The sequence below is a fragment of the Electrophorus electricus genome, chromosome 17 (genome assembly GCF_013358815.1).
Source record: "Electrophorus electricus isolate fEleEle1 chromosome 17, fEleEle1.pri, whole genome shotgun sequence".
In the NCBI taxonomy this organism is placed as follows: Eukaryota; Metazoa; Chordata; class Actinopteri; order Gymnotiformes; family Gymnotidae; genus Electrophorus; species Electrophorus electricus.
Genome location: NC_049551.1, coordinates 10,448,768 through 10,474,136, shown reverse-complemented (window position 1 = coordinate 10,474,136; position 25,369 = coordinate 10,448,768). Strand labels below are relative to the sequence as shown.

The 25,369-nt window shown below is 42.7% G+C and overlaps 1 protein-coding gene across 15 annotated transcripts; it reads right to left on the bottom strand.

The window, feature by feature from the left end:
• Positions 1 to 194: 194 nt before the first annotated feature.
• Positions 195 to 23,504, bottom strand: ehbp1l1b (EH domain binding protein 1-like 1b). 15 transcript variants are annotated; one of them, XM_035535438.1, is made up of 30 exons: positions 23,059 to 23,504; positions 19,423 to 19,480; positions 18,786 to 18,881; positions 18,496 to 18,549; positions 18,067 to 18,248; positions 17,757 to 17,896; positions 17,344 to 17,415; positions 16,881 to 17,147; positions 16,288 to 16,437; positions 15,853 to 15,999; positions 15,251 to 15,547; positions 14,500 to 14,752; positions 12,873 to 13,637; positions 12,090 to 12,512; positions 11,286 to 11,672; positions 10,535 to 10,987; positions 9,418 to 10,191; positions 6,895 to 8,048; positions 6,573 to 6,849; positions 5,807 to 6,056; positions 4,936 to 5,108; positions 4,620 to 4,668; positions 4,030 to 4,476; positions 3,844 to 3,907; positions 3,518 to 3,582; positions 2,810 to 2,930; positions 2,286 to 2,385; positions 2,080 to 2,153; positions 1,668 to 1,782; positions 195 to 1,260 (listed from the first exon to the last, which is right to left on the bottom strand). In XM_035535438.1, exons 1-30 carry the CDS (start codon positions 23,160 to 23,162, stop codon positions 1,173 to 1,175), a joined length of 7,599 nt encoding a protein of 2,532 aa, XP_035391331.1. In that variant the 5' UTR covers positions 23,163 to 23,504; the 3' UTR covers positions 195 to 1,172. The 15 variants fall into 15 exon arrangements, with proteins under 15 accessions (XP_035391331.1, XP_026863321.2, XP_026863303.2 ...); XM_027007520.2 differs by having other exon boundaries at positions 3,904 to 3,907; positions 6,573 to 8,048; XM_027007502.2 differs by having other exon boundaries at positions 6,573 to 8,048; positions 23,059 to 23,475.
• Positions 23,505 to 25,369: the final 1,865 nt, after the last annotated feature.

Genomic DNA, 25,369 nt, shown 5'->3' with positions numbered 1-25,369 from the left:
GTGCCTCACCTGAGAAAATATGGGACTTATCCAAGATTATCCAGTCAGACTTCGCATACAAAGCCTCATCCGTAAAATAAATTCAATATGATTCTTGGTATAAATATGCTCCAAATACCTGCTTTTTGAAAGTCATCATAGTGTGCAGCAAAAATAGGTTAAACGCAAATGGGAAAAGAAAACTCAAACTTTTATAACTGTTAAAATAGCATCAAACTTTATTGAATACAACAGTCTGCATACCGAAAACATTGTCATTCATCTCTCCACAGAGGAAGTGGTACCATAATTTACAGGCATTGTTAGGAACAACAGAAACACCACTTCACCCACTCTACAACAGCTCTGAGGTCACTAACAGGGAGTTACATAAGCAGCTGAACTGTATGTTTACTGCACTCAGACGATTAGTGTGTCGTGCTGTTCACACTCACCCTCAGTGGAAAATAAAAGCTGATCCGCCATTTACAGCAATCACTAACTTAGGCTTTAAATAAAAACAGGACAAAAGCATTTTAACGTTACACTTTCAAATATCTACAAAAAAATATCGAAATAAATTTAAAACAAGCCTAAAAACAGAAATCACACATTACTTGGCAAATGTATCAAAACGTTTTTAAGGCACTGCATTGTGTAATAGAATGAGCTCTAGTGATACATTAATCTGAACAGGTGAATGAACAGGTGAATTTATGTTCCAAACAGTTACAAACTAATTGATAAATGCATCCAGAATTCAACAGAACAAACTCAATAAAGAGGCTATTTGACACTCATACAGACATTAGGAGAAACACACATGACCAAACAGCTAAAAAGGAATACAGTAATGCTTATTTAGTAGACATGACACATACAGTAATGCTGGTGTTGTAGAGACATGTTTCTCATGAAGAATCTTCCTTGGCAAAGTGTAACACACAAAAATAGAACCATTTTTTCAGTGTATTTAGCATGACCAGTATAGTACATTGTGTAGAATAGACTTGTATCTCCTGTTCACAAACAGACAGAGCTCTGCAGTCTCTGAGCCCTAAAAGGCACATTGGTGTCATTTTGGTATCACTCTGGTATAATTTTGTTTTCTTAAACACAGTGATTGGTGCTAGACTGTCAGCTGCTGAAGGGTCTAGTTTATTTCCCAGAATTCCCCACTGTAGGTCCAGGCTCTACTGCAAAACACATTTGTCCTTGTTGCTGTATTTCCTGCGTCTGGTCTCCAAGCCTCTCTCCAGCCATGCATCCTCCTCCAGTGCCCTGCATCCAAAGCACACAGACCAAAGAGCTCACCCAGGGGCCACAAGTGAAGCTGAGAGATCACCACAGGGCCACACCTGTACCTCAAAGCTGACCATAGGGTCACACGTGTACCATGTACACACGTTACCACACATAAGTCTGGGAGAGCTCACCCCAAGGCTGCACGTGAGTCTGAGAGAGCTCACCACAGGGCCACACGTGAGCCTGAGAGAGCTCACCAGAGGGAGCTCACCAGAGGGCTGCAGGTGAGCCTGAGAGAGCTTACCACAGGGCTGCACGTGAGCCTGGTAGAGCTCACCACAGGGCTGCACATGAGCCTGAGAGAGCTCACCAGGGGGCCGTATGTGAACCTGTGACTGTATAACATAAATTTTGCCTTTCAGCATGGCTAATGCTGGACTCACCCTCTCTCTTTTGCATCCATGTCTCTGACGATCTCGTCACGCTGGTTGACCAGAGAAACCAACTCATGCAGGAGCAGCTGCTCCCGGTGCTGCTGGGCCTGAGTCTTCTGCCACTCTGAGACCACACACAGGAAGTGGGAGGGACATCAATTCACACATACACTCTATGATATACTGTCAAAATATTCACACAGCACAACCAGAGACAACCAGAAAATTGATGCACCAAATTCACATGTACTGTTGCTATGTTAAGAAGAGAAGGATTTGAGCTTAGAATTGATATTTGAAACCTTTACAAATTGAATCAGAGTATATGAATGCAATGCTTCATTATGGTTTACACAGGCCTGAGGACTTATGTGAAATGCTACCAGTGGTGGACATGTTAGCGTGACAGAACATGTTCTACCTTCGACAGCCATCATGGCTCTCAGCTCTCTGGTCAACAGTTCAAACCTCCTCTCCAAGTCCTGCTCCTGCTGCCTGCAGAGACATCACAGTGTTTACTTTAGTGTGTAGCCAGTGTGCTGATCCTCACTCAAACACCAAATGCCTTCTGTGATTCCAGTGTGAATTAGCACTAACAGATGTGAGTTAGCATGATTGTGCCCTTACAGTAGTTCCAGGTGGTCTTGTCTCCTGATCAGAGCATTCTTTTTATTAACCAGTGTGAACCATTCCTGGATCAGCTTCTCTTCCTGTTCTTTATCACTCCCTTTAAAACAGAATACATCCTACACTTTAGAGGGCACAATTTCAAACTGGATTAAAGTGAAAGACCTTTCTATAGTTATAGAACAATGCTTGTACAATTTAGAGCAACTATAAAAGGTCACTCTCCATTGTGCCATTGTCTCACTTGTGTAACATAAAAGGAAGCTGGGATTTCCTGTTGACTTTGAATTTTGGTCCTGATCATGTATCAGTCACATGACTGAGTTCACATGGGAAACCTCTGTTGCCTGGTACTATTCCAATTAAGCAGTTAGTCTTTCTGTGTCTCATTGTCTAAATGTGCCTTACCTGTCTCACTGTCTCACTGTGTCTTATCCTTCTCATCATGTCTTATTTTACGAACTGTGTCTCACCTGTCTTCCTGTCTCATCTGTCTCGCTCTTTCACCCGTGTGATTGTCTCACCTGTCTCCATTAGGCGTCTGAGCCTCCTCTCCACCACTGCTGCTCTGCTGTCGATGTGTTTCTGCTCTGCCTCCAGGGCCTGCTGCTCACTCAGGACATACTGACTGGTGTCTTGCAGACGCTGCCCACCGAGCAAAACAGGACACATATAATAAACCATGACAAAAGTGCACGAGACACATACAATAAACCACAACAAAAGCACATGGAACAGATACCATAAACCAACACAAAAGCACATGGGACACGTACAATAAACCACAACAAGCGCACATGGGACACAGATGATAAACCACAGCAAAGCACACATGGGACACAGATGATAAACCACAGCAAAGCACACATGGGACACAGATGATAAACCACAGCAAAGCACACATGGGACACGTACAATAAACCACAACAAGCGCACATGGGACACAGATGATAAACCACAGCAAAGCACACATGGGACACAGATGATAAACCACAGCAAAGCACACATGGGACACAGATGATAAACCACAGCAAAGCACACATGGGACACAGATGATAAACCACAGCAAAGCACAGACAGCGACAGGGCAGGAGGGAGACGAGGAGAGAAAGGAGAAGACAGACAGTGACACAGACCAATCAAAGAACAAATGCGAAAGAGAGTGGACAGGTTAGATTAAGCTAAAGAAGCACAACAATACATGTCGGCCCGGGACAGTAACAGAAACTGACCGAGGGTTTACTGACCATAGTTTCCTCTTCCACAAGCCTGGACTCTTTTGGCAACTCGCAGGATTCTGTGAACAAACCATTTACAACTGTTTGTAAATAGCGAGAGTTTCTAAAATATACGCATCTAATAAAATCGGCTTAATTTTTTCAATACTTTTGCCCCCCAGCGACCCCTTAATTTATGTCTTAACTGTGGTTGAGAACTTTGTGTGTTCCTGTGTGTCATTATTATTGCAGGAAAAAAAAAACTATGAAAAAAAGCTGATGAATTAGTGTGTGCCATGGTAGGTTTCCACAGATGATGGCATAAACATGTCAAAACCCACTAGATTCAGCGCTGTCTGCAGCAGTTGCAGGGTTGCTCCTCCCCTCCACCTCATCTTTACCTTTCTGTTGCAGAATATGAAACAACCAAATTATATTTTTTGAACCACGGAATCACAAAGGCAAAAAAAATCAGGAAATCTACAGCGCTTTTGGGTGTAGTTAGTTTCACTGCCGGTGGATCTGACCTCATGCCCAAGGCCTGATTTAAACGCAGCTGTGTTTGTCCTTGGTGGGGCCACCGGCATCTGCTCTCCTCCCTCTGAACCGTCCTCTTCTGTTTTCCCTGCACGTTTAGTCCTTGGTGGTGGAACCAGGCTGCTGTTGGGTTTGTCTCCCTCTGGTGTGGCCTCCTGCGCTTGGCTGTTTGTGCCATTAGTTCCTGCCTGCAGCCTCTGGGCACAGAAGCGGGCAGCTGCATGCAGGTCCGAGCCCTGGCTGGGCGCTGCCACTGTGTAGCTGGACTGGCTGCTGTTTTGCTCTATCTGCAGCACACTCAGCTCCTGGCCTGTGAAGTGGCTACGGATCTGACTCAGGTAGGTCATCACGATCAGCCGGTCCGGAACCGAGCTCAGAACCATGTCTGATGGCTCCAACAGGCGAGAGATACCCAGCGCTGCGAAACTATCAAAGGCCTGCGGTAAAGATCAAACAGCACAACAGGGTAAACATAACCTCAATCTTATTTCATTTGTTGTATAATGTCTTAATTCCTTTACTATATTAATTTTGTTTTTTTGTGTGAATGATTAATAAAGGAAGAGATAATATTACTCACTCTCTTGTTATTGAACGTTATGTTATGGGGTTCCAGTTCCTCAAAATCACTGAAAAAGAAGATACAATGATAAATATTCAACTAGTCAGAATAAAGTATGTAAGCAGTGCTGTTTGGCAGAGATATTCATGATATAACCCAAAATGGTTTATATTTGAATGCATTTACCTGAAGATTCTCAGTTGTGAAACAGTTATTATAAGAGATATTACTTATAACAAAAGTCATTACATTTATAACAGCCGTTTAAAAAGTAGTTAAGAAGGTGAAATTACAAGGAAAGTGAGAAAAGTCCCATGTGTGTAAAACTGCTCACATTTTGTCAGGATAGAAGTGATGCAAGATGGCACAGAAACCCAGGCCATTCCTCCAGGAAGTGCTGAAGTTAGTGACCTTCACTCCTTTATAGTTCTTAGTGATCTCCTGACACCAGTCCAGTAGAGACTGTGTAGAGCTTACCAGACCTGGGCTTGGTAGATGGGAGATAACCTAGTGTAGAGAGACAGAGCGAGAGGGAGACTTACTCTTAGTAATAACTAATGCTTTGTATTACAGCTCACTCTCTGCACTGTAAAACTGAGTTGCCAGTTTACCGTTTACATATTTATGTTATTGATCCCTCTGAACCACAAACTGTTTTTGTCCGCAGAATCACTGAGCATTGGACAATGGTCACTAAACACTGAGCACTGGACAGTGATCACTGATCACTGAGCTCTGGACACTGATCACTGATCACTGGACACTGAGCACTGGACACTGATCACTGAGCACTGCACACTGTTCACAGGACATTAAGCACTGAGCACTCATCACTGGTAGTGTTTTGTTCTTCAATCTATACTCAGTAAACCCATGAAACAATTACGCATGAAAATCCCAGGAAGGCTGGGAGAAGCGGCATGCCACAAAGGGACTCCCTTTGCCCATTCAGATGTTCAGCTGAACACTAACTGATATTAGAAATGCTATTTTTTTTGTCACACACTACAGTCACCTGAAATATGACCTGCTGTATACTTTGTGTGAGGCTTGGGTGTGTCCCTAGTTAAGTCTGTATTCAGTTTATACTGTTCATGCCAATAAAGAACGAGAAAGAATTGCCTAATGTTTTTTTGCTATAAAGGCTAAACTTTCCATTGTCCTCTTGCCTGATATCTCTTACACAACAAAGCCACACTGTTCACCTGTTCAGGTGTGGATGTGTCATCCCTGACCTCCTCTCCTGTCGTCACTGGAGGTGGGATGGTTTTCTTTTTGCTGCGTTGAGGTGGCAGGACAGTGGGTGATGTCTCCAGCAATGGTGATTCTTCATGAGCAGCTGTTGAGTTACCGCCCTTGGGGTGAGTGCTCTGGGGGTGAGTCTCTCCATCAGGTGCAGTTTCATTGGTTCTTGGCATAGATGATCTAGAAGAATCCTTTGGCAGGAAACTACAACTGCAAGAGATTATGAAAAATAAGAAAGAGCTGGAGGATGGCTAACACAAACTGTGCATCCTAGCATGTAGCCACTATATTACAGCCTATAGACTATAGCTTCTAATTGAATTCCTAGTCCAAGTTCAATGTATTTTCAGATACATCAAGTCAAGTATTGTAGGTGTTTTCTCTTTGGTGAGTAGAGTTCATGTTCAGTGGATTTATGAGATGAAGATAACAAAAATGACCTTTCATAAACAGATATGATATATGAACAAGCTAACAAGCTATGACAGGTTCTGTTGTAATGCAAAATCAATTTATATTTCATATACACTTTGTTTCATAATCATCCAACAGAAGATTTCATACAAAATTTGTCACAGGAAATCCAATGCATACAGAGGTGTTCTAACACTTCTGTTAGAGGCTTAAGAAAGATGTTATATGAGAAACAATATGTAAAATTTCATGTTTGGTAAAGACTTCATTTACGGCACCATAAAGCGTGGCTGGTGTTCTTCACCAACTTACACTTCATCCAGGACTGGGAGTGGTTTCAACTTTTCAGTTTGAACCTCTTCATATTTGACCTTTAAATGAAAGCCCTCATTTCCATCTCTTTTTGCTGACAAATCTGTGTGGCTGGGAGGGATAGTCATTGCTGTAACTGCACCAACATCTCTGTGGTCTGGGCTTATAGTCACTGCTGTAACTGCACCAACATCTCTGTGGTCTGGGCTTATAGTCACTGCTGTAACTGCACCAACATCTCTGTGGTCTGGGGTTATAGTCACTGCTGTAACTGCACCAACATCTCTGTGGTCTGGGGTTATAGTCACTGCTGTAACTGCACCAACATCTCTGTGGTCTGGGGTTATAGTCATTGCTGTAACTGCATCAATGCAACATTCAGTTACATCAGGTATATTTTCTTTTGGCTGCTTTGGATAAATGTCTTTTTTGAGAGACTCATCATTCCCTTCTGATCTCAGGATCTGTCCAGGCTCAAGCCCTGACAGTATGACAGTCATATTACTGCCTGATGACTCAGTGAATGCTGATGGAGTGTCATTGAGGCTTTCTGACGGCCTCTTTTCTTCTGTGTTTATTTTGGTGATGTCTGTATTGGCTTCTACAACGCTCACTGCTGCTGGCAGCCCATGTGCAGCAGGGAGATTGTTCTGCTCTGTCATTAATGCATCATTCACGGGTGTCATACTGTCTGCTTTGACCTGAAGAGAAGGAGATGGGGGAAGCTCAAAATCAGACTTGGAGGGGATGAGGAGTTTCCTGGAGCGAGGAACGGGAACAGGTGACACTTCGGTGTCTTCTGCCATTTTCAGAATTTTAGCCAGCAGGGTGCTCTCCTCTGATACGCTGCCTGTCTCATCAGTTGTTCCATTTATTGTGCCATGTGGTTCATTGGGCCAGGTCTCCACTGCTGTCCCTGCAGAAACATCCTTCACTGAGCCAGCTGGCTTCTCCACTTCAGGAATTTGGGACTGTTTTATACTGGATACTAAATTGTTCTCTGAGGGAGCTGTTAATGTGGTCTCAAATTGGAAACTCTCTTTACCCATCTGATTTACTCTGACACTGAGGTCAGCACTATTGTTGTATGTAGCAGCATGCGCTGATAGGGAGGTCTTACTTCCCCTAGAGTGCTGATCGTTGTTTCTTCCTCTCTGTTCACTCACAGTTGATGTAGCAATATCCCTTTTTTTATCCTGCTGTGCTGGGACGAGATCTCTGGCAGCAGAGCCAGACACTGTGTTCTGGTTTACAGCATCAGGGCCAGCATCCTGCATAAAGCCTGCAGATTCAGCCTCTTCCTTCATGCTTTGATGGGATGGAACATCTTCTGCAGGGTGTAGAGACTCTGTCTTGTCTGCCTGTGAGCTCTGTAATGCTGTTGCTGGTGGGACTTGCACTGAGAGTGGAGCAGGCCCATCCAGCATCAGTGACTGGTGAGGAGAGAGTCCTTCCGCAAGCACCGTTTCCCTCCGGCTGGGAAAAAGGGGACACCAGTAAGGAATGGCAGCACTAATACTGAATGTCTCATTCAATTAACAGTATTACAGGTTGTAAACACTATTAAACAAACAACAGCTGCTGAAAGACAAAACCAGATAGCCTCAAGCTTTAGACATGCTTGGTGCTGTCTGTTAATAGCAGGTTTGGTTGTTTTTCTTCTCTCTTCTCAACATTTCACGGAGCTAAAAATGAATATAACCTTTAAAATAATCTTTTACATTTCATTGCAAATCTCCTGTGAACTACACAACTCATATATCTCACACGCATACACACTGATATACCCAACCAAACACCGAGGACCTCCCCTGGCGAGTCCCCTGGAGAGCTGTAATGCAGCCTTTTTCAGGACCTCCATGTTCAGGCTTTTTTCCTTCCAGTCTTCTCTTCAGAAAGTGAAATGTCCAATTAGCTTTAGGTCAAGGAACCGACTTAGTCGATCTGTAATTACTTTAGCAGTGTGTTTTGGGCCATTATCCTGCTGTAGGTTAAAACACCATCCAGTGGGTTTTTAGATGTGAATGGATCTGAGCAGTTAAAGTGTTTATGGTTACTTCAGAATTTATCCTGCTGCTTACATCATCATTAAAGTCAAATGAGCCATCGCTGCATCCCCATGCCACTGTTTCACATAACCATGCCACTGTTTCACATGACTATTCCATACACTAGCTAATACAGTCACGAGCAGACTATATATTTCTCCAAGATCCATAAGATGCTATGTAAGAATTTACTTACATTTCTTTTCTGTTCTCGAAACTTAGTTTCATTATTTACAAACTGCACTATACATAGATGTAGTGTATAGCATTTTACATCAATATATTGGCCAGGTTGCAACTCAGCTTCATAATCAATCTGCAACAACTGTGTAAGCAAAGCTGGTGCAACTCCAGCTTTTGAAGCCACTGATCAGCAGTAATGAAGTTCAAAGCATGTGGTAGTAGAAGTTCATTAATACTGCAGCGTGCAGAGGGCCTCTGCTCAGCACTCACACACCCATCTCCATGAAGCACTATGAAACTATGAAGGTATCATAAGAACATAAAAAGGAAACATAAGAACCAATTTGATGCTTAACGTAATCATATATGTTCCAAAGTGAACCACAACGCTTTGGCAGGAGAAGAAACAAACTCAGAAGACTTATCCTCTGCAAAGCCAGGCAGTGCCAACACAAAATACTGCAGACTAATATGCAATGCACCATGTTTGCAACAGGTAATAACACATGTTTCTCACAGTCAATACAGGACATTTACAGCAGGCAGTATGCAACAGTTGCTCAACCACGCTGTGAGACAATGCAGTGCACAAGGCAGTGACCTCATGCACTTACCTATCATCCATGTAAAGCTCAGCCAGCCACACAGTCCCTAAATCTTCCTGAGCAGCCTCAAACTCAAGGTCCTCCTCCAAAGACTCGCCATCCAAGCACAGAACCAGAGGGGCTGGATATGGATCTGCTTTCTGAAGGCTTGGCTTTTTAGGACCTTCATCTTCATTAGTTTTCCTTAAGCATTGCTCATTTGCTATGTCATCAAAGTCTACTTCCTTCAACGGAGGAATGACGTCAGTGGAGCAAATACTGAGTGCCCCATTATTGCTCATACTTTGATCACTTTCTAAGGGTGTTTGAGTGGGTGATGCCCCTCTAGTCTTCTCACCACCAACTAGTGTACTCTTACATGCTCTAGGCTTGGGCTCGTTTGCTATGGTTTTCTTTTCTTCTGATGGAGACTGTGTTGGGAGTTCTTTCAAAATTTTCACTTCACATTCTGCTTCTTTTTCCTCATCGATGCTTGTTCTATGCTCTTGTTTCTGCCCCAGGCCACTCTCTGCTTCTGCAGCAGCGAGCCTCAAACACTCAACGAAGCTCCGTCCCGAAGGCTCTGCTGGAGACAGCACTTTGCTCTCTCCCAAGCAGGCACTCTGGGACCAAACAGATTCTTTAGGAATCGGCATCCTGGAATCTTGAGAGTCTTTGGCAGGATCTGTAGCATCATTAAAGAGCTCACATGGAAGGATTCTCATCTCATCCTGATCTGCAGACTCTGTTCCATCGACTTTATCAGTTTCTGACTGCAGCAACATGGAAGCCACTGTCTCATAACTGGAGTGCAAAAAAGGTTTGAACAACAGACTTCACTACATGCACAAACATTATGAATAATAGCAGTTGTTGTTCTCAGCATGTTGCCCTGAAATACCACAAGCAAAATAAGAATGGAATTGACAGGCAACTAGTGAATTCACAGCTAATGGAATGATTTATGCTGGGGTTTTTTGCTTCAATAGACAAACACTGCATCATTGTTCTCAGTGCATGCAAAACCTTCATTATCAAGCCACAATCTTTATGTCAACTGTCTCCAACAGCAACCTCTGATATGAGGAGCCATGCAAGGCCAAGAGTGTGTTAAGATGTGCTGGTCTTTCTTTCCTCCTACACTTACCCTCTGTACAGAGCACCCAATACTCCCCACACGAGGCCTACAGAGCTGCCAGCTTGGCCAGATGCAAAGCCTCGCTCCTCACTGTATGCTGCATCTCCCACCTCTGCCCCTGTGCTCAGCTGGAGTGGAACCTCCGTCTGCTTGTGAGAAACAGCACCTCCATTCCTCTGCTGCCCCGGGGGCAGCTTTAAGGGAGGGCCAGGAGAAACCCACTGCCTCTGCTCTTCTGTGCGTTGAATCTCACAGCTTCCATAGTCCACCATCTTCCTACTGAATTCAATTACTGCCATCCTTTCCATGTTGGATTTTTTAACTATAAACCCTTCCTGTGGCCTGGCTCTGGATCTTACAAAGTTACCGTTAACATCTTCCTGCTGTTGGCTCTGTGCAGATGATAAGAGGTGAACGTTGTCTGGCTCCTCTGGCTGAGTTTCAGCTTCTGACGTGTGTTGGCTGTAGGTACCGTGGCGAAAATGGGGAGAACGAAAAGAAGTGCTCTATGACGCGCCCTTCGCTCAGTGTGTAAGTGATGGGATTATCCAGCCTTACTAACACTTCTTACACAGAGAGGTGATTAAAAAGATGATTTTAATGAGATATTTTTTTATGTTTCAGACTCTAGCTGTTACCACATGGAAGCCAGAATACTCTATATCAGGGCAGTTAATGTGTGATCAAACCAATGCATTTCCAGATAAATCAGGTGCATGCCCAAGTTCATGCTGCAAGGCAGACATCATCTCAGACTTACCCTGTGTCCTGTTGTCCTGGGCCTAACTCCTCATGTCCTTTCTCCTTTGCCTTTTTCTCTAAACTTGCCCATAATGGACTCTCTGCTTCAGACGAACCTTTTGCTTTTACATTTATTCTCTTTGCCTCATCACTTAACATTGTGTTAATATCAGGCTGGAGACTATCAAAGCACGTTAAGGTCCCATTGGGCTTGTCCTTCAGATAAGTGCTAGCGGAAAGGGACTGAGATGTAGATTGTACCAAAGGTTCTATATTGACTTCTTTCAGCTTCTCCTGCATAACAGGAGGCTTTGGTTGTGCTTTGTGAATAGCTGCTGTCAGAGTTTCGACTTCGTTCAGGTTGAGTTTCTTCACATCTTCCACCTGATCAATGGCTTTATCTTCACTATGAGGCAAGAAACACAGTGATGACACTGGTTTTAAACACAGTGGTCACACTGGATTTAAACACAGTGATGACACTGGTTTTAAACACAGTGATGACACTGGTTTTAAAGCAACGTAATTTACCTGATGCTATTATTCTTTTCCAAAAACCTAATTTATAATTTAATATTATTGTAATGTTATTTGTGCACAGTGGTAATAATGTGTTATAACTGCAAACAGTGCACTTGGTATATGTACAATGCCTAATGTCACTTTAGTTTCTGAAATGAACATGACTTCATTCATTAGCAGTATTGTGAGTTACATTCTCAATCCAGAACTGGAACACACAGACATTACTGCATGGACTTGGCTGGGAGATGCTGGGCTGCCTCTCAGCTGCCAAAATGACCCTTCACTTCATTACACTTACCCTGGCTTTGACAGCTCCATGCTGGAAATAACCTCAGCCTCATGCTCTGCTTTCTCCAGGCTGTTACTTGTTTTGTCCTGGGGAGTCTCTTCTGTAATGAAGAGTTCTTTCTGATCCATTACTTTATGCTCTAAGGCAGCCCAGATGGGGCCCTCTGTGTGAGCTTTTTTACAACCGCCTGGATCCACAGTCTTTTGCACCTCAGTAGAACCCTCTGAGTCCAGAACAAGGCCTGGCTGTGGGTGTGCTGATGAGGTCATCTGGGCTGATGAGGTCATCAGGGCCTTAGGCTCTCGGTACTTAGGGAGGCTGGAAGAACCTAGCTCAGACAGAGCTGATGTGCTGGGCAAGGCCTCCATATTTGTGTCACTGCTGGACTGGCTGATTGGAAGGGGCTTCATATCTGCCAATGCTTGACTTAAGCTGAGAACACAGAGAAGGAGAAAGGAGAGAAAATGTAATCCTGTGTGTGTTCAGGTCCACTGACCTCTATTTATAAAATGTGTATAGTGTTTTACAGGAATCCTTTTGCAACTATGCAAACTACAATATTAAGTATATGGTATTTCCATTTTACAGCTATGTAACAGTTTAAAAAGTAAGATCTCAGTGACCACCCTTAGCCTACCATGCAAATCCACTCAGCGAGCTGACAGATAAGGGTACCATGAACAATTGATATAAAACTGAGAAACACGTTTTCATGGGGTGTTCATCACCTTGTATTGTAGGGTGCAGGCTGAAGTTTATTATAGATAATTCTCTTGGTATACTGTCACTCACCTGGCCCCAGGTACAGCAGTCTGTCTGTCAAAATCAGTTTCGGTCAAATTAGCCTCAAACGAACAGGTTTCTCTGGGCCATGGGGACACCAAAGCCTGTGGTGACTGTTGTTTGTCTACAGTCAGGCATTGCTCAGTGGACAATAATGAGGGGACAGAAGTAGTTGGGGTTTTAAGCGTGGCTTTGCCCTCGTCTGCTCTGCTCAGATCCGCAGTGATAACAGATGACTCGGCATTTGGAGTGGCTGGTTCCTCTTTCAGCCTAGGGATGTCTGCTGACTCAGGCTTTGATTCTGGTTGCTCTGAAAAATTAATACTGGGCTTTTCATTAAATAGTGTAACTTGGGACAGACTGGAAGACACAGGCAGTGCTTTGTCTGTTTCATTAAGATCACTCTCCGTTTTAGTTTGTGAATGAGCAGAGAAAGCCTTGGCCAATGAAGACTTATCTTTAATAAGCATGGTGTTCTTGGACAGTTCTTCAACTGTGGCCTTTTTGAGAGCTTGAGAAGTTACAGGCACCTTTTCAAAGGCTTCATCTTCATAATCTTCTTCTTCAGCCAGTGGTGCCTTTCTTGATACAAACACTTCTGTGGATTTCTCTGGAAGTTTCTCTGTCATGATGGAAGGTTGTGTAGGACAGAGAGTATCTGAGAGAGAAAATGGCCAAGGAGCAGGTAGGGCCGTGATGTCTACGTCCTCTGATCCAGACATTTCCGAAAACCTTTGTCCAGGAGCAGCAGCTGGCTTTCGTTCTTGCTCCAGACTGAAGGACAAAGACACTCATCAGGGGTCAAAGTTTGAGTTCAAAATTTGCTTAAGCATTGCTGGAGATGCTGGAGCTGGGGGCTAGCTGCGGGAAGAACTCAGAGAGCTCTCCTCCTGCCAGGCCAGAGTTAGCTATGCAAAAAGAGCAGCAAAGCTGCAGCTAGGGGTCTAAGAGGAAGAGAAGTAAACTGGAATTTTGTGACTACAGAAATCCCCCACCACAGACACCAAGAGCCAGGCATGACCTACTCAGCCCCATTGAAGGCCATGCATTAAAGTTCTGACATTGACAGAGAACACAGCATAACTGTGACCATTACGTTTCAGTAAAAGCTATAAAAGCAATAAAGATATACAACACCACAGAGGTAGCTGTGCAGAGGTAGCAAACATTTAACGCTATAAAATAGAAGGAAAAGTGCTGCAGTTGTGATTTGAACCATCAACCGGATGTTAGTGCACATGAGCATTTCATGCAATTTTGTGATGCAAGATCCTTATTTTCAGTCAATTTCTCATAGCGGATCACAAACAACCCTCTCTAATGCTACTTCAGAATAAAGCATCTTGACTTATATCCTAAACCCTATAACCAACAACCCAATAATTAATGATCCAATAACCAAATAACCCAATAATCCAAACTTCCCAAATCCCCAAACCAATAACCTAGCACTGTATTAAACTGTCCATCTATACAAAGCTCTGAAAACTACATCTGTAATCCACAAGACCCAGTGATATATGCACTGTTCTTTAAACTTAGTAAAATGGTGAGAAATAAACACTAACATTAACAGGTCACATCAGAGAGAGACAGTACATATTTTAGAATATGAGTCCCATTCTCTGCCACTCACTTTTCAGCTGCAGTGGTAGGGTGGGAACTGGTGAGCTGCATCTCCTCATCCTGGACCTGTTTGTGGTGTTCGGAGTGGGTGTGGCTTTTGGAGTGGGTGTGGTTTGTCAAGTAGGTGCTAGGTGGAGTGTTGGCAATACTGATGCTGCCAACAGCCCGAGATGAGTGCTGATTCTGCCTGAGCTGGATCAAGGTCAAAGGTTGTGTGGACTCAGAGCTCTTTAACTCAGGAACAGGCTGTGACATCTTAGAGTCTGAGAGAAGTGAAAAAAATAAGATAAGTCAAACCTGGGATGCTCTAGATATGTACTAGTCTTTAAAAAGAAAAGGAATCAATGTTTGATTTGAGGAGGTTAATTACAAGTGTCTAATCAGTTCAGCTAACTGGGCTATACAGCTGAATTACTGATATATTGTTGGTCTGCAGTTAACTGTAGCTACATGCAAAGAGCAATCTCAAGATCATAAACCTGAGAGTGCAAAAACAGAAGCGTGACACGAGTGATGTACCGTGAGAAAACAGGTTTGTGCTGTGCTCCTCTGCTAGAGTATTCAGCTCTCTGTGCATCTTTGAAACATCAAATAACACACACACCTACACCCTGACCTAAACGTTCAAATGCACTGTCATTCACTGTACATTTACCTGCCCACGTAACTCTACCTCTAGCTACATGTTTACCTACCTACTGAACTGTTTAGCTGCCTAGGGGAATTACGAGTGAGCTGTTGCTGTCACTGAGTAACAGTACCTGCAGTGGGAGCAGGAGGATTCTGACGGCTGGACAGAGCAGAGAGGGGGAAAGGTGGCAAGGGGGCAGGTCTGAGAGCAGGAACAGGGGCTGGGGGTGTTTGGAGCATGTGGAGGGGTAGGACAGAAGGTTCTGAGAAGGGCGGAGGGGCAGGTGAGGTGTGAGCAGGTTCACACAGAGCTTCCAGATCTGGGCTGCTCAGCAGAGGAACGGGGGCCGCGGGGTCGCTCAGAGATGGGCAGAAATAGGAGGAGGACAGAGCAGAAGATACACTCTGTTTGTCCTGCTGTGAGGAAACTGGGAAATAAGGAGATCAAATTCACTTTTGAGGACATAATCCCATAAAAGACAAAAAGGGTTCCAAGCATCTAAGCAGCAGTGAAGCAGCCCAAGAATAAGATGCTTAGATAAAGCATAAAGCGTAGATATGTCAGAATTACAGCTGTTACTACAGACAGCCACTTATATGAAATACCATTTCATACTGTTTTTAGAACTAAATATAGTATTTGTTTTTAAACTCATTTTTATATCAAATCAGAGATTTTACACTGTGTTTGGATATTTTACACTACCAGCGGAAACAAAACTAGTCTTCCTACCCGAGGATGAGACAGATGGATGTTTAATTGAATCGGGGAGAGAAGAGGTTGTGATTTGGGGTTCATGGAAGGGAACAGGAGAATGCGCCACATACTCCTGCACAATCTTGGGTTTAAAAACATTAGCAGGAGAAGGGCCAAGCATATCTGAGGCATTGCAGAGAGAAAAAAGAAAGTGAAAGAAACACATCAGTCCTGAGCTGTGCAAACCGTATGCCAATACTATACAAACATGTAAAATAGGCTACCACGAAACATCTCACATTATTACCACTGGTCCAGGGGCAGGTTATACACAGTCTTAAGGGCAGATTATATACAGGCTCAGGGGCAGATTATACACAGGCTCAGGGGCAGATTATACACAGGCTCAGGGGCAGGTTATACATGGGCCCAGGATTACACTGCATACAGGCCCAGGCTGTGTACGGGCACCTTTTAAGGTGTGAGCAGGTTGAGAGAGAAAAGGATTTGCAAGCTTAGAGGAGACAGCTTCGGCGGGGCAAAGTGGGGGGGAGTCAGAGGTCATCGGATTGTCCGTGGGGGTCTCGGGACCAGAGGACCTCCTCTGGAAAGATGCAGGCACTGAAGAGATGAAGATAAGACAGAGAACAGGAGAGGACTGTTTCGCAGAGACACAGAAAGGGACTGTTCTAAAGTGCAGTGTTAGGAAAATGTTTTTTACTTTTCAAAACATCTCACTACCTCGAAGTTAAAATGTACCACTCATTCCATACCAGTGAGAACTTTTTAAAAAACAAATGACCATGATGTCCTTCAGAAACATGGTTGAACTGAAACATATGTAAGTTATATTCCTAACAACACAGACAACACAGTACCATGCTGAGCATATCCTTTATCTGTGGGCAGTTCCATTTTCACAATCTGGAGATCCAAAAGTGGTCATGTGTTTTCATGCGGCACTACGTGATCATGACTGACTCACTGACAGAAGGGCATTCTCTCTGAAAATAAGGCTAGTGTGAACTGAAGTTCATGAGAACATCCCAGCACGGCTGGGATACCTGAACCAGGGCAGGGCTGGAAGATTTTGGGAAGTGCTGGGGGCAATGAGCCAGGGAAGCCAGGTGCCTGAGGGTCCCGCAAAGCCCCCTGTGGGGTCACGGCCAGAGGGAGCGGCAGTCTGTAGTGGGTTGTGGGCGAGGATGGTGGGAAGAAGGCAGGGCAGTGTGCAGGGGGTAAGGGAGGACGACCCTGCAGTGCTGGGTTAGACACAGTGCTCAAGACAGGGTGGGAGGGGACCCCACTGCCTGGCCTCTCCGGACCACTGCCTACAGGGTTAAGGAAGAAGGAAAAATAAGGAGGGAGGGAAGAGGTAAGTGAGCGAGGGAGAGAGGGAACCTGAACGAGGGAGATAAGGAAATGGTATAAACAACAGAGAGGAATGACGAAGACTATAGTATCTATAAACAGGAGAGCGAGAGAGAGAGAGAGAGAGAGAGAGAGACCGGGGGGGGGGGGGGGTACCTATTGCAAGGGGACCCTTTAGAGAAAGTCTCTTTTCCATTGTGCATCCTGGTTGATCAGGACCAGAAGGGGCTGATGGGAGGAAAGGAAGAAAGAAGGAAAGTGTGAGAGATGACCGCATGTGATAATGGGGTTAATATGGAACAAAGAAGAGGAAAAACTCACACACACACAAACATTCACATACGGTTCAACCATTCCGACTGGTACAGGTAGCAGTCTGAGATTACATATGAGAACATCACCAGTTTAGTAATGATTTGATACAGGACGTGTGTTTGTGTGTGTGCATGCATGGATGTGCATGTGAGTTTGGGCACATGTATGTCTATTTATGTGTGTGCATATTACGTGTGTATGTGTGTTAGCATGCATGTTTGTGTATGTGTGTGTGGGGGGGTGTTTGTGTTTACCTAATGCTGCAGCACTGAGATTAGCGCCAGTGCTGGATCTCTTATCCTCCTCTTCATCGCTCTCATTAAAATCCTCCAGGTTTCCTATGTCCACTGGCTTCACACTCATCAAGCTGGCCACACTCTGCATGTCCTCATCCCTAAACAAATTCCCACAGTGTCAGCGTCACTCTACACACCGCAAACGTCTCACTAACTACGGGCACTTACTCAAACAAAGTTTGTGTCAGCAAACCAGTAAGCGTGTGTCTGAAGCTCAGAGCATGTCTGATTGCACAAGCAGAGCATGGAGGTGGCAGGAAGAACTTACGTGGCTTTGCCTTCCCTGAGGAACACACAGGAGAGAGAGAGCTTCAGCGTGGCCTCCACCACCTTCACTGAAAGGGGCTTCATTTTGAGCATCAGGTCAGTCTGGCTCAGAGTGGCACTGGCAAACTTTTTCAGGTTCACGTCCACAGAGGCGAGCACCTTACGCTGGCCCTTTGCTGACTCCTGAAGAGCAGACACACGGGCAAATCCACATTTAATGTTTTTCAAGTCTGTTTTACATCATATTGACACAATGACACAAATATCTGTGAGGCTTTGGATGTTCTATGGAGGAAAATAAGGTTTAACTTGTCACCCAACAACTTTAAACTAAAATGTATGAGACAACAAATCTTTCCTAAACAGTATGGCAGTAATTTCCTAACCTTTGAATCTAGTAATTCCAAACTACTATTAAAAAAATACCCACATTTTCGATGACAAATGTCCAGTCTTTATCTTCAAATTCATCTGCATGAGGCTCCTTCAACAAATATACAAGAATCAAAGGTATTTATTGAAAGACTTAATATATCATAATATAATATATAAAATCAGGATATTTCAATACATATAATAATAATTTAAAAAAAACCTCCAATAAATATAGCTTGGATTACTATAATAAATTATTAAGCATTGGTTCATACTGCAGCAGATTTTTCTGGAAAAGTAAATATAAATTGCACACATTCACATGTTGAGGCAAAGACTGCCCACCTTGAAGAGGGTGACAGTGATATCCACGTTCTCAGGTACTTGCCACACTACGGTGCCCCGGTAGGGGTTCTTGATCCCTGGCTGCCATCCATGTAACTAGATCAGAGATAACACAGTCTCACAAATACAGCAGTATGACACACACGCTGCAGCTTTGAGAGCATTGGCAGGAGAGTTCCTCTCATGAGTCATATGCTGGGCAATGAGGGAAATAAGAAGAGTGACTAATACAGCCAGTGAACTTGACATGTGGACGAGACGCTTCAATAAGAGATATTCTGATTTGATTGAAATATGGCACGATGAGCCTCATGAATAAATGAAGCTGTGTTACGCATCTGTGCGTAAAGCATCTAGCTATATAGAACGTCTGTGCAGGCCATCTTTGTGCAGTATCTGTGGGCAGTGTCTGTATAGAGCATTGTGTACAGTGTCTGTGTAAAGTGACTGTATAGAATGTCTGTGTAGAGCGTCTGTGTGCAGAATCTGTGTATACTATCTGTGCAGATTGTCTGTGTAGGGCACCTTTATAGAGCATCTTTATAAAGTGTCTGTGTAGAGGGTCTGTGTATATAATTTGTGTAGAGCATCTGTGTAGAGGGTCTAATTGCAGTGCCTGTATAGAGTGTCTATATACCTTTGAACAGATGCGTCTGTTTCTCCTGGTCCATACTACCCTTAGTTTGTCTGGTTGCCTGCAAAGCCATCAAAGTCACCAAAAAATGTAAAACAATACATTGCATATTTTTAAATGTTAGTGGGGGGAAATCATTTGGAAGAGTGAAGCACAGTTATTATATGTGTGTGTGTGTGTGTGTGTGTGTGTGTGTGTGTGTGTGTGTGTGTGTGTGTGTGTGTGTATGTGACACACATCTCATGTTTTCCTTCTAATACTTAAGGCAAAAGGGTCTGCAGGAGCAAGAGTTGAGCAAAGCCAACACTGTTCAGAGACCAGTACAACAGTAGTAACTCTAACCTTAACTCTAACACTAACCCTAACCCAACTGTTCAAAGACCAGTACAACAGTACTAACTCTAACCTTAACTCTAACTCTAACCCTAACCCAACTGTTCAGAGTCCAGTACAACAGTAGTAACTCTAACCTTAACTCTAACACTAACCCTAACCCAACTGTTCAAAGACCAGTACAACAGTAGTAACTCTAACCTTAACTCTAACACTAACCCTAACCCAACTGTTCAGAGACCAGTACAACAGTACTAACTCTAACCTTAACTCTAACTCTAACCCTAACCCAACTGTTCTGAGACCAGTACAACAGTACGAACTCTAACCTTAACTCTAACACTAACCCTAACCCAACTGTTCAGAGTCCAGTACAACAGTAGTAACTCTAACCTTAACTCTAACACTAACCCTAACTATACTGTTCAGAGACCAGTACAACAGTAGTAACTCTAACCTTAACTCTAACACTAACCCTAACCCAACTGTTCAGAGCCCAGTACAACAGTACGAACTCTAACCTTAACTCTAACACTAACCCTAACCCAACTGTTCTGAGACCAGTACAACAGTACGAACTCTAACCTTAACTCATCTCTAACCACTAAACTGAGACTGAGAGAGTGAGGTTTCATGTTGCGTTCATGACCAGATAGAACACTACTTTTTCCCCATCCATTACAATACTATCTGGCCTTTCACAGCAAAAGTGCAATATATGCAATATATTTGGTGTGTGTGTAAATATCTGCAAATACTGAGGTACTCTATTTATGTACTGTATTTGGTGAGCAACTGTATTTTTAGTCATTATTAGACAAAGCAGCTTCTGTGCAATTGCAAATCTAAAAATCACTGTAATGCAGTTTGTAAGTATATCAGTCAATCCAGGAAACTGCAAAGTGCAACAGGGAAGAATTTAGACCTGAAGCTACTGTGGGCCTGTGATTTTGCAACATTGTAGCCTGTATAGTAAGAATTGAAGGAAGTTTGACTTGACCATGTGACTGAAGTGTGTTTGGCTCAGGGCTGATGTGTGCATGCCTCCAATACTTAAGCACCTCCTGCCTCACATTTTCAAGCTATGCCTCTGGTTATCACATCTGGGAAATTAACTTGGTTGTCTTCATCTTTCATCCAACATTTTGACAGTATTAAGTTTATAGTGCTCTGGTTAGAGTGTCTGATCAGCACAAAAGTGCTGTTTTACTTTGTTCTAGATCCTGAGTGGGTTGTGATACACGTTTGCTGCAACTGTCTCCAGAGAATGTATAAACAGGACCTAGGAGACCAGCAGGGCTGACCTCTTTCAGTACTGTCTCAACTTACATGGTCCGGCAGCACTGGCCACAGAGCCAAGCTGAGCTGAGAGACTGATGACCATCATAGAGCTGGATATAAAAATAGATTCATGGCATGACTAGCAAAACTAGTACAGTACCTCTCTTTGACTCTTCTCTCTCTGTCCTCTCTCTCTCTCTCTCTCTCTCTCTCTCTCTCTCTCTCTCTCTCTCTCTCTCTCTCTCTCACACACACACACACACACACACACACACAGACTAGATTCCTATTGCAAAGTGCCAGCTATGCTGTGGCATGTGTCACCATTCCCCACACTGTGATGCTTTTGTGTTATGTCCTGTGGATTTTGATCCAACAACAATACAAGCTGGTCTAAAAAACCTCATCAATGCTAAGACATACAGTCAAAAATTTGTAAAGAGACCAATATTACTTTATGTTTATGTAAGTAATATTATATTTGTCTTCAGGAGGGTTTTTGATAGCTGGCTTTGGCATGTGTGCTTGTCATCTGTGTACAGCCTTCTGCTATTATGCTGTTTTTCATTCAACATTAAAATATAAAACACATAGACTTTCTGAATGAATACTTTCCCCAGGAATTTCTGGAAGAAACAGCAGGTGATGTTAAAGGAACTCTATATGCTTTCTCTCTATTCTGAAATATAAGTGGAGACGTGGAATGCTTCCTTATGCCACGTTTCGTGATAACACCACATGCAGTGATGTAACATATGGTTTTATTAACCAAAACACTTCACCGCTCATTCTGCCTGCAATTTCCATTAAGGTGAAAAACAATTAACTTCACAGTACAATACCAAAAAATAATATAATACTTGGTTAGGTAGTAATGTATCACAATACCCACAAAACACTATAGAACAAGAGAAATTAATAATTAAAACAGAACTAATGGCAAATCTGAAAATATCAAATAACCACACAGAGCTTGAAAAACAGTCCAAAATGCTTTGTATTTAAAGAAAGCAACAGCTGTCATAAATCACTGCAATAAGAATGACTAACAAAATGACTCAATATTAGCTGAGCTTAGCTTGATTAGACCAGCTCAGTTAGGGGCTCTTGAAGTACTTCAGATGAATCACGACAATGCACCTGCAACATACTGCTGTATTCCACACTGCTCTACTTCACAAGGTGAATTTCACAACTCACCCTTTTAAAATAAAGGCTGCCATAAAATCTAATAAGTCTCCAGACGCAGTCATTCGTTAGTTGGTCTAACTGGAGAGCATATGACAGTTAGTCTTAAAAGTGATACAATCACTTCACCAGGAAGGGCGAAATAACTAGAGAAACCACAGATTCCTGAAAGAGCGGGCAGAAACAATTAAACCTTAATTATGTAAGCAGCTTTTCGACTCGTCTTACAATGACTATGCTGAATAACGAATCGGTCACAGCGTGACAGTTTAAGTACAAAGTCCCGGGACTGTACTTTAGCATGAGGGCCAAGCCAAATCACAAAAACCTCAGCGGGATGCTGACATGACTGCTGGAACAGTCACTCTGACACAAGGCAAGTTATCGGAACATGAGTTATCTGATTATAACCTAAGTACTTCGCTTCTACTGTTGTACTTTGTCTTTTATTGGCGAAAATTTAACAGCTAATCTATGGAGTTTTTCTGGAGAGAGCAGTAAAAAAAAAAAAAAAACAATACGGAAGCGCAGTTACTTCAATAATATATATTCTGGCAATGAACAGGTACGTCATGCGTATCGTAATTTAATACCAGAACTGTGGAACATCTCTGGGGTGAAATGTTTTCTTTTCACTTTTTACAACCTAAATTAATCAATTAAGGTAGGATGTCAGCACTACTTCACATTAAGCACATTTTGACATTTGACTGCCGGATACTATTGCAGTTGGTAGAAACGCCCTTCAGATATTCTACGTGTGTGATATACACAGGAAACATGAGGTAACGGAACGACAAACAACTTATTTGGGGTAAATATTAAAAGCCTACTCACCATTTCTTTGTACATTCCAGAGTAAGTTCTTGATACGATGCCACAAACTGAAATTTGGTAGCTTTTTTCCCGACTCTCTGTAATCTCTTCCACACAGAAGTCATTTTCTATTTAGGCGCTGTCTCGCTTAATGTCATGCGCATGGAAATGATATGCAGCCCAGCGACGTGTTTTTCCAGCAAACCAAGTAACAAGGTTGAAGTTGCGTAAATAGCGGAAAACACAGCGCAGCGGTAAATGGCTTTCAAACGTTGCTACACGAACATGTCTTCAGCCAATGTCTGTACAACTCGAGTACCGAGCTACCCATCGTTTCGAATCGAGCGAGCCATTTACGGAAAGTACCGCATCACGGCTGGAGGAACCGATTCTGCCTGGCGTTCAATACATTATGTGGTCTACAGGAAATAAAGTCCATTGTATTAAGACAGCAGCCACTATCAGTACAATGAAGTCTTACTAAACGGAAAGAAAAATTCAAAGCAATTTGGCCGATGAACAATTAAATGTGAACTGAATGATGGTCCCTGTTTTATAAAAGTGTTTAAAAAGACGTTTAGCTCATACACACAGTTGCATTATTAGTGCACTGCGCTGTAAGGCAGTTTTGAATGGAGCAGATAAGGAGGGAAGCGCATTCAAAGCCTATGATGCAGCACTGGGCTAAGTTCCGTCGTTGTAGATCGTGCTATATCCGTCTGCCTAGGAGGTCAGCTACAGTACAATTAGGGTTTTCTTTTAGAAGGATCAATAGTAGAGAGAGAAAAAACAAATAATTACATTATGATAATTACATTATCACGATTAGCACACTAATATGATTGTGATTATATCATTATCATTATGATTATAGTGATTGATGTCATCTTTATCACCATCATCATCGCATTCTTCTCCATCGATTTACTGTCATTATGATAGGGTATAGTACTACTGCAGCTACGTCCAGGAGCAGCGTACAACTGCAGGATAGATTTTGTGTCCTACCACAAGGTCATAACAGTAATTACTTAAGTTATTGTCTTCTCTGTTAGGCTATCTTTGGTAAATCTGTAAGCTACTATTATGTACACGTTTGAGCCTATAATAACAGCTTTGTTTGACTATTTACTGTTTAAACAAACAAACAAAATGTTCGTAAGTATTATTTTGAATTGAAGTATACAAACACTGATAATTAATCAGCAATTGTTACACCATCAAATTATTTCTCATTTTCTACAAAACTCCATGACAGTTTAATATAACAAGACAGCAGACACATGACACAAGCAGAACCCAGTCCAGAATCATGGTGGGTATTTTTAAAAGACAGAGACATGGGGATGTGGGATTTTCCACAGTGGGTCTATTTTAGAGAGGAAGGAGGGATGGACAGACAGAAGCAGCTGGAGGTAAAGGAGTGCAGTGATGGACAGAGCGGGGTGGCTCTGTGTGCTAGCAGGGAGAATGCCCCAGGCTTATGCAGTAACACACAGCCCAAACCCAAATCCCTCTGCTGGCTGACTAGAGATTTACATTCCCATTGTCAAATCTCCCTTAGATATTTGTACATTTTATTTTTCATTAATTCAACAGTTGATCCAAATATGGTATAGGGGCCCACTGGAGTGTAAGAAAGTACACAAAGACAGATAGCATAATCTTGTTAGAAGTCTGAAAAAGATCTTAAAAACCAAACAGTTCCTGATCTCTGCCCATTACAGCGTGTGAATCTCCAAGGAAAGATTTAAAATGCATGAACACTCCAGTGTGCTGTATGTAATCAGTTAGATCACCCACAAAAGGGCTCAGAGAGAGGAAAAAAGTATCGTAAATACAATAAATGTATCTTAGATACAGATTATAAACAGATTAATTTTTTTGTGAATTCAGAGCCAGATGATAAAGCAAAATGACTTAGCTCTGTATCTTGAAAGCATTCACCCAAAAAGAAAAAAATCTTGCCCAAACAAAACTGAACTTCATGTGGAATAGGGTTATTAAGTGTTTTTCAGAAAAAGATAAATGTGGAGTATTCATTTACTCTCAGAATTTTAATGGTCCTGCTTCAAACTTTATGGATACTTGGCACTAACCTTTATTTGTTAACATTTTTGTACTTCCATCCAATAAAGAATTTACTCGCATTAACTGGATTGCAACCCGCTGAGGCATGGTTGCTCAAATACCTGCTTTTAGCATGAACGTCGTGTAATATATAGGCTACACCACTGACCAACTGAATTTTCTATTTGGATAATTAAGCTTTATCAACCTATCTATCTATACACCACCCATGTTATTAGGAACACCTGCTGTGCACCTGTAT

What these genes read in the sequence shown, in the direction of transcription:
- ehbp1l1b (XM_027007502.2), bottom strand. Translation starts at nt 23,162, where the DNA reads ATGACTTCTGTGTGGAAGAGATTACAGAGAGTCGGGAAAAAAGCTACC. An exon ending in TCTCAGTGCTGCAGCATTAG is followed by an intron (nt 17,416 to 17,756) that starts GTAAACACAAAC and finishes TCCTCCCATCAG; the next exon opens with CCCCTTCTGGTCCTGATCAA. An exon ending in GAGCTTTACATGGATGATAG is followed by an intron (nt 8,049 to 9,417) that starts GTAAGTGCATGA and finishes CCTTTTTCCCAG; the next exon opens with CCGGAGGGAAACGGTGCTTG.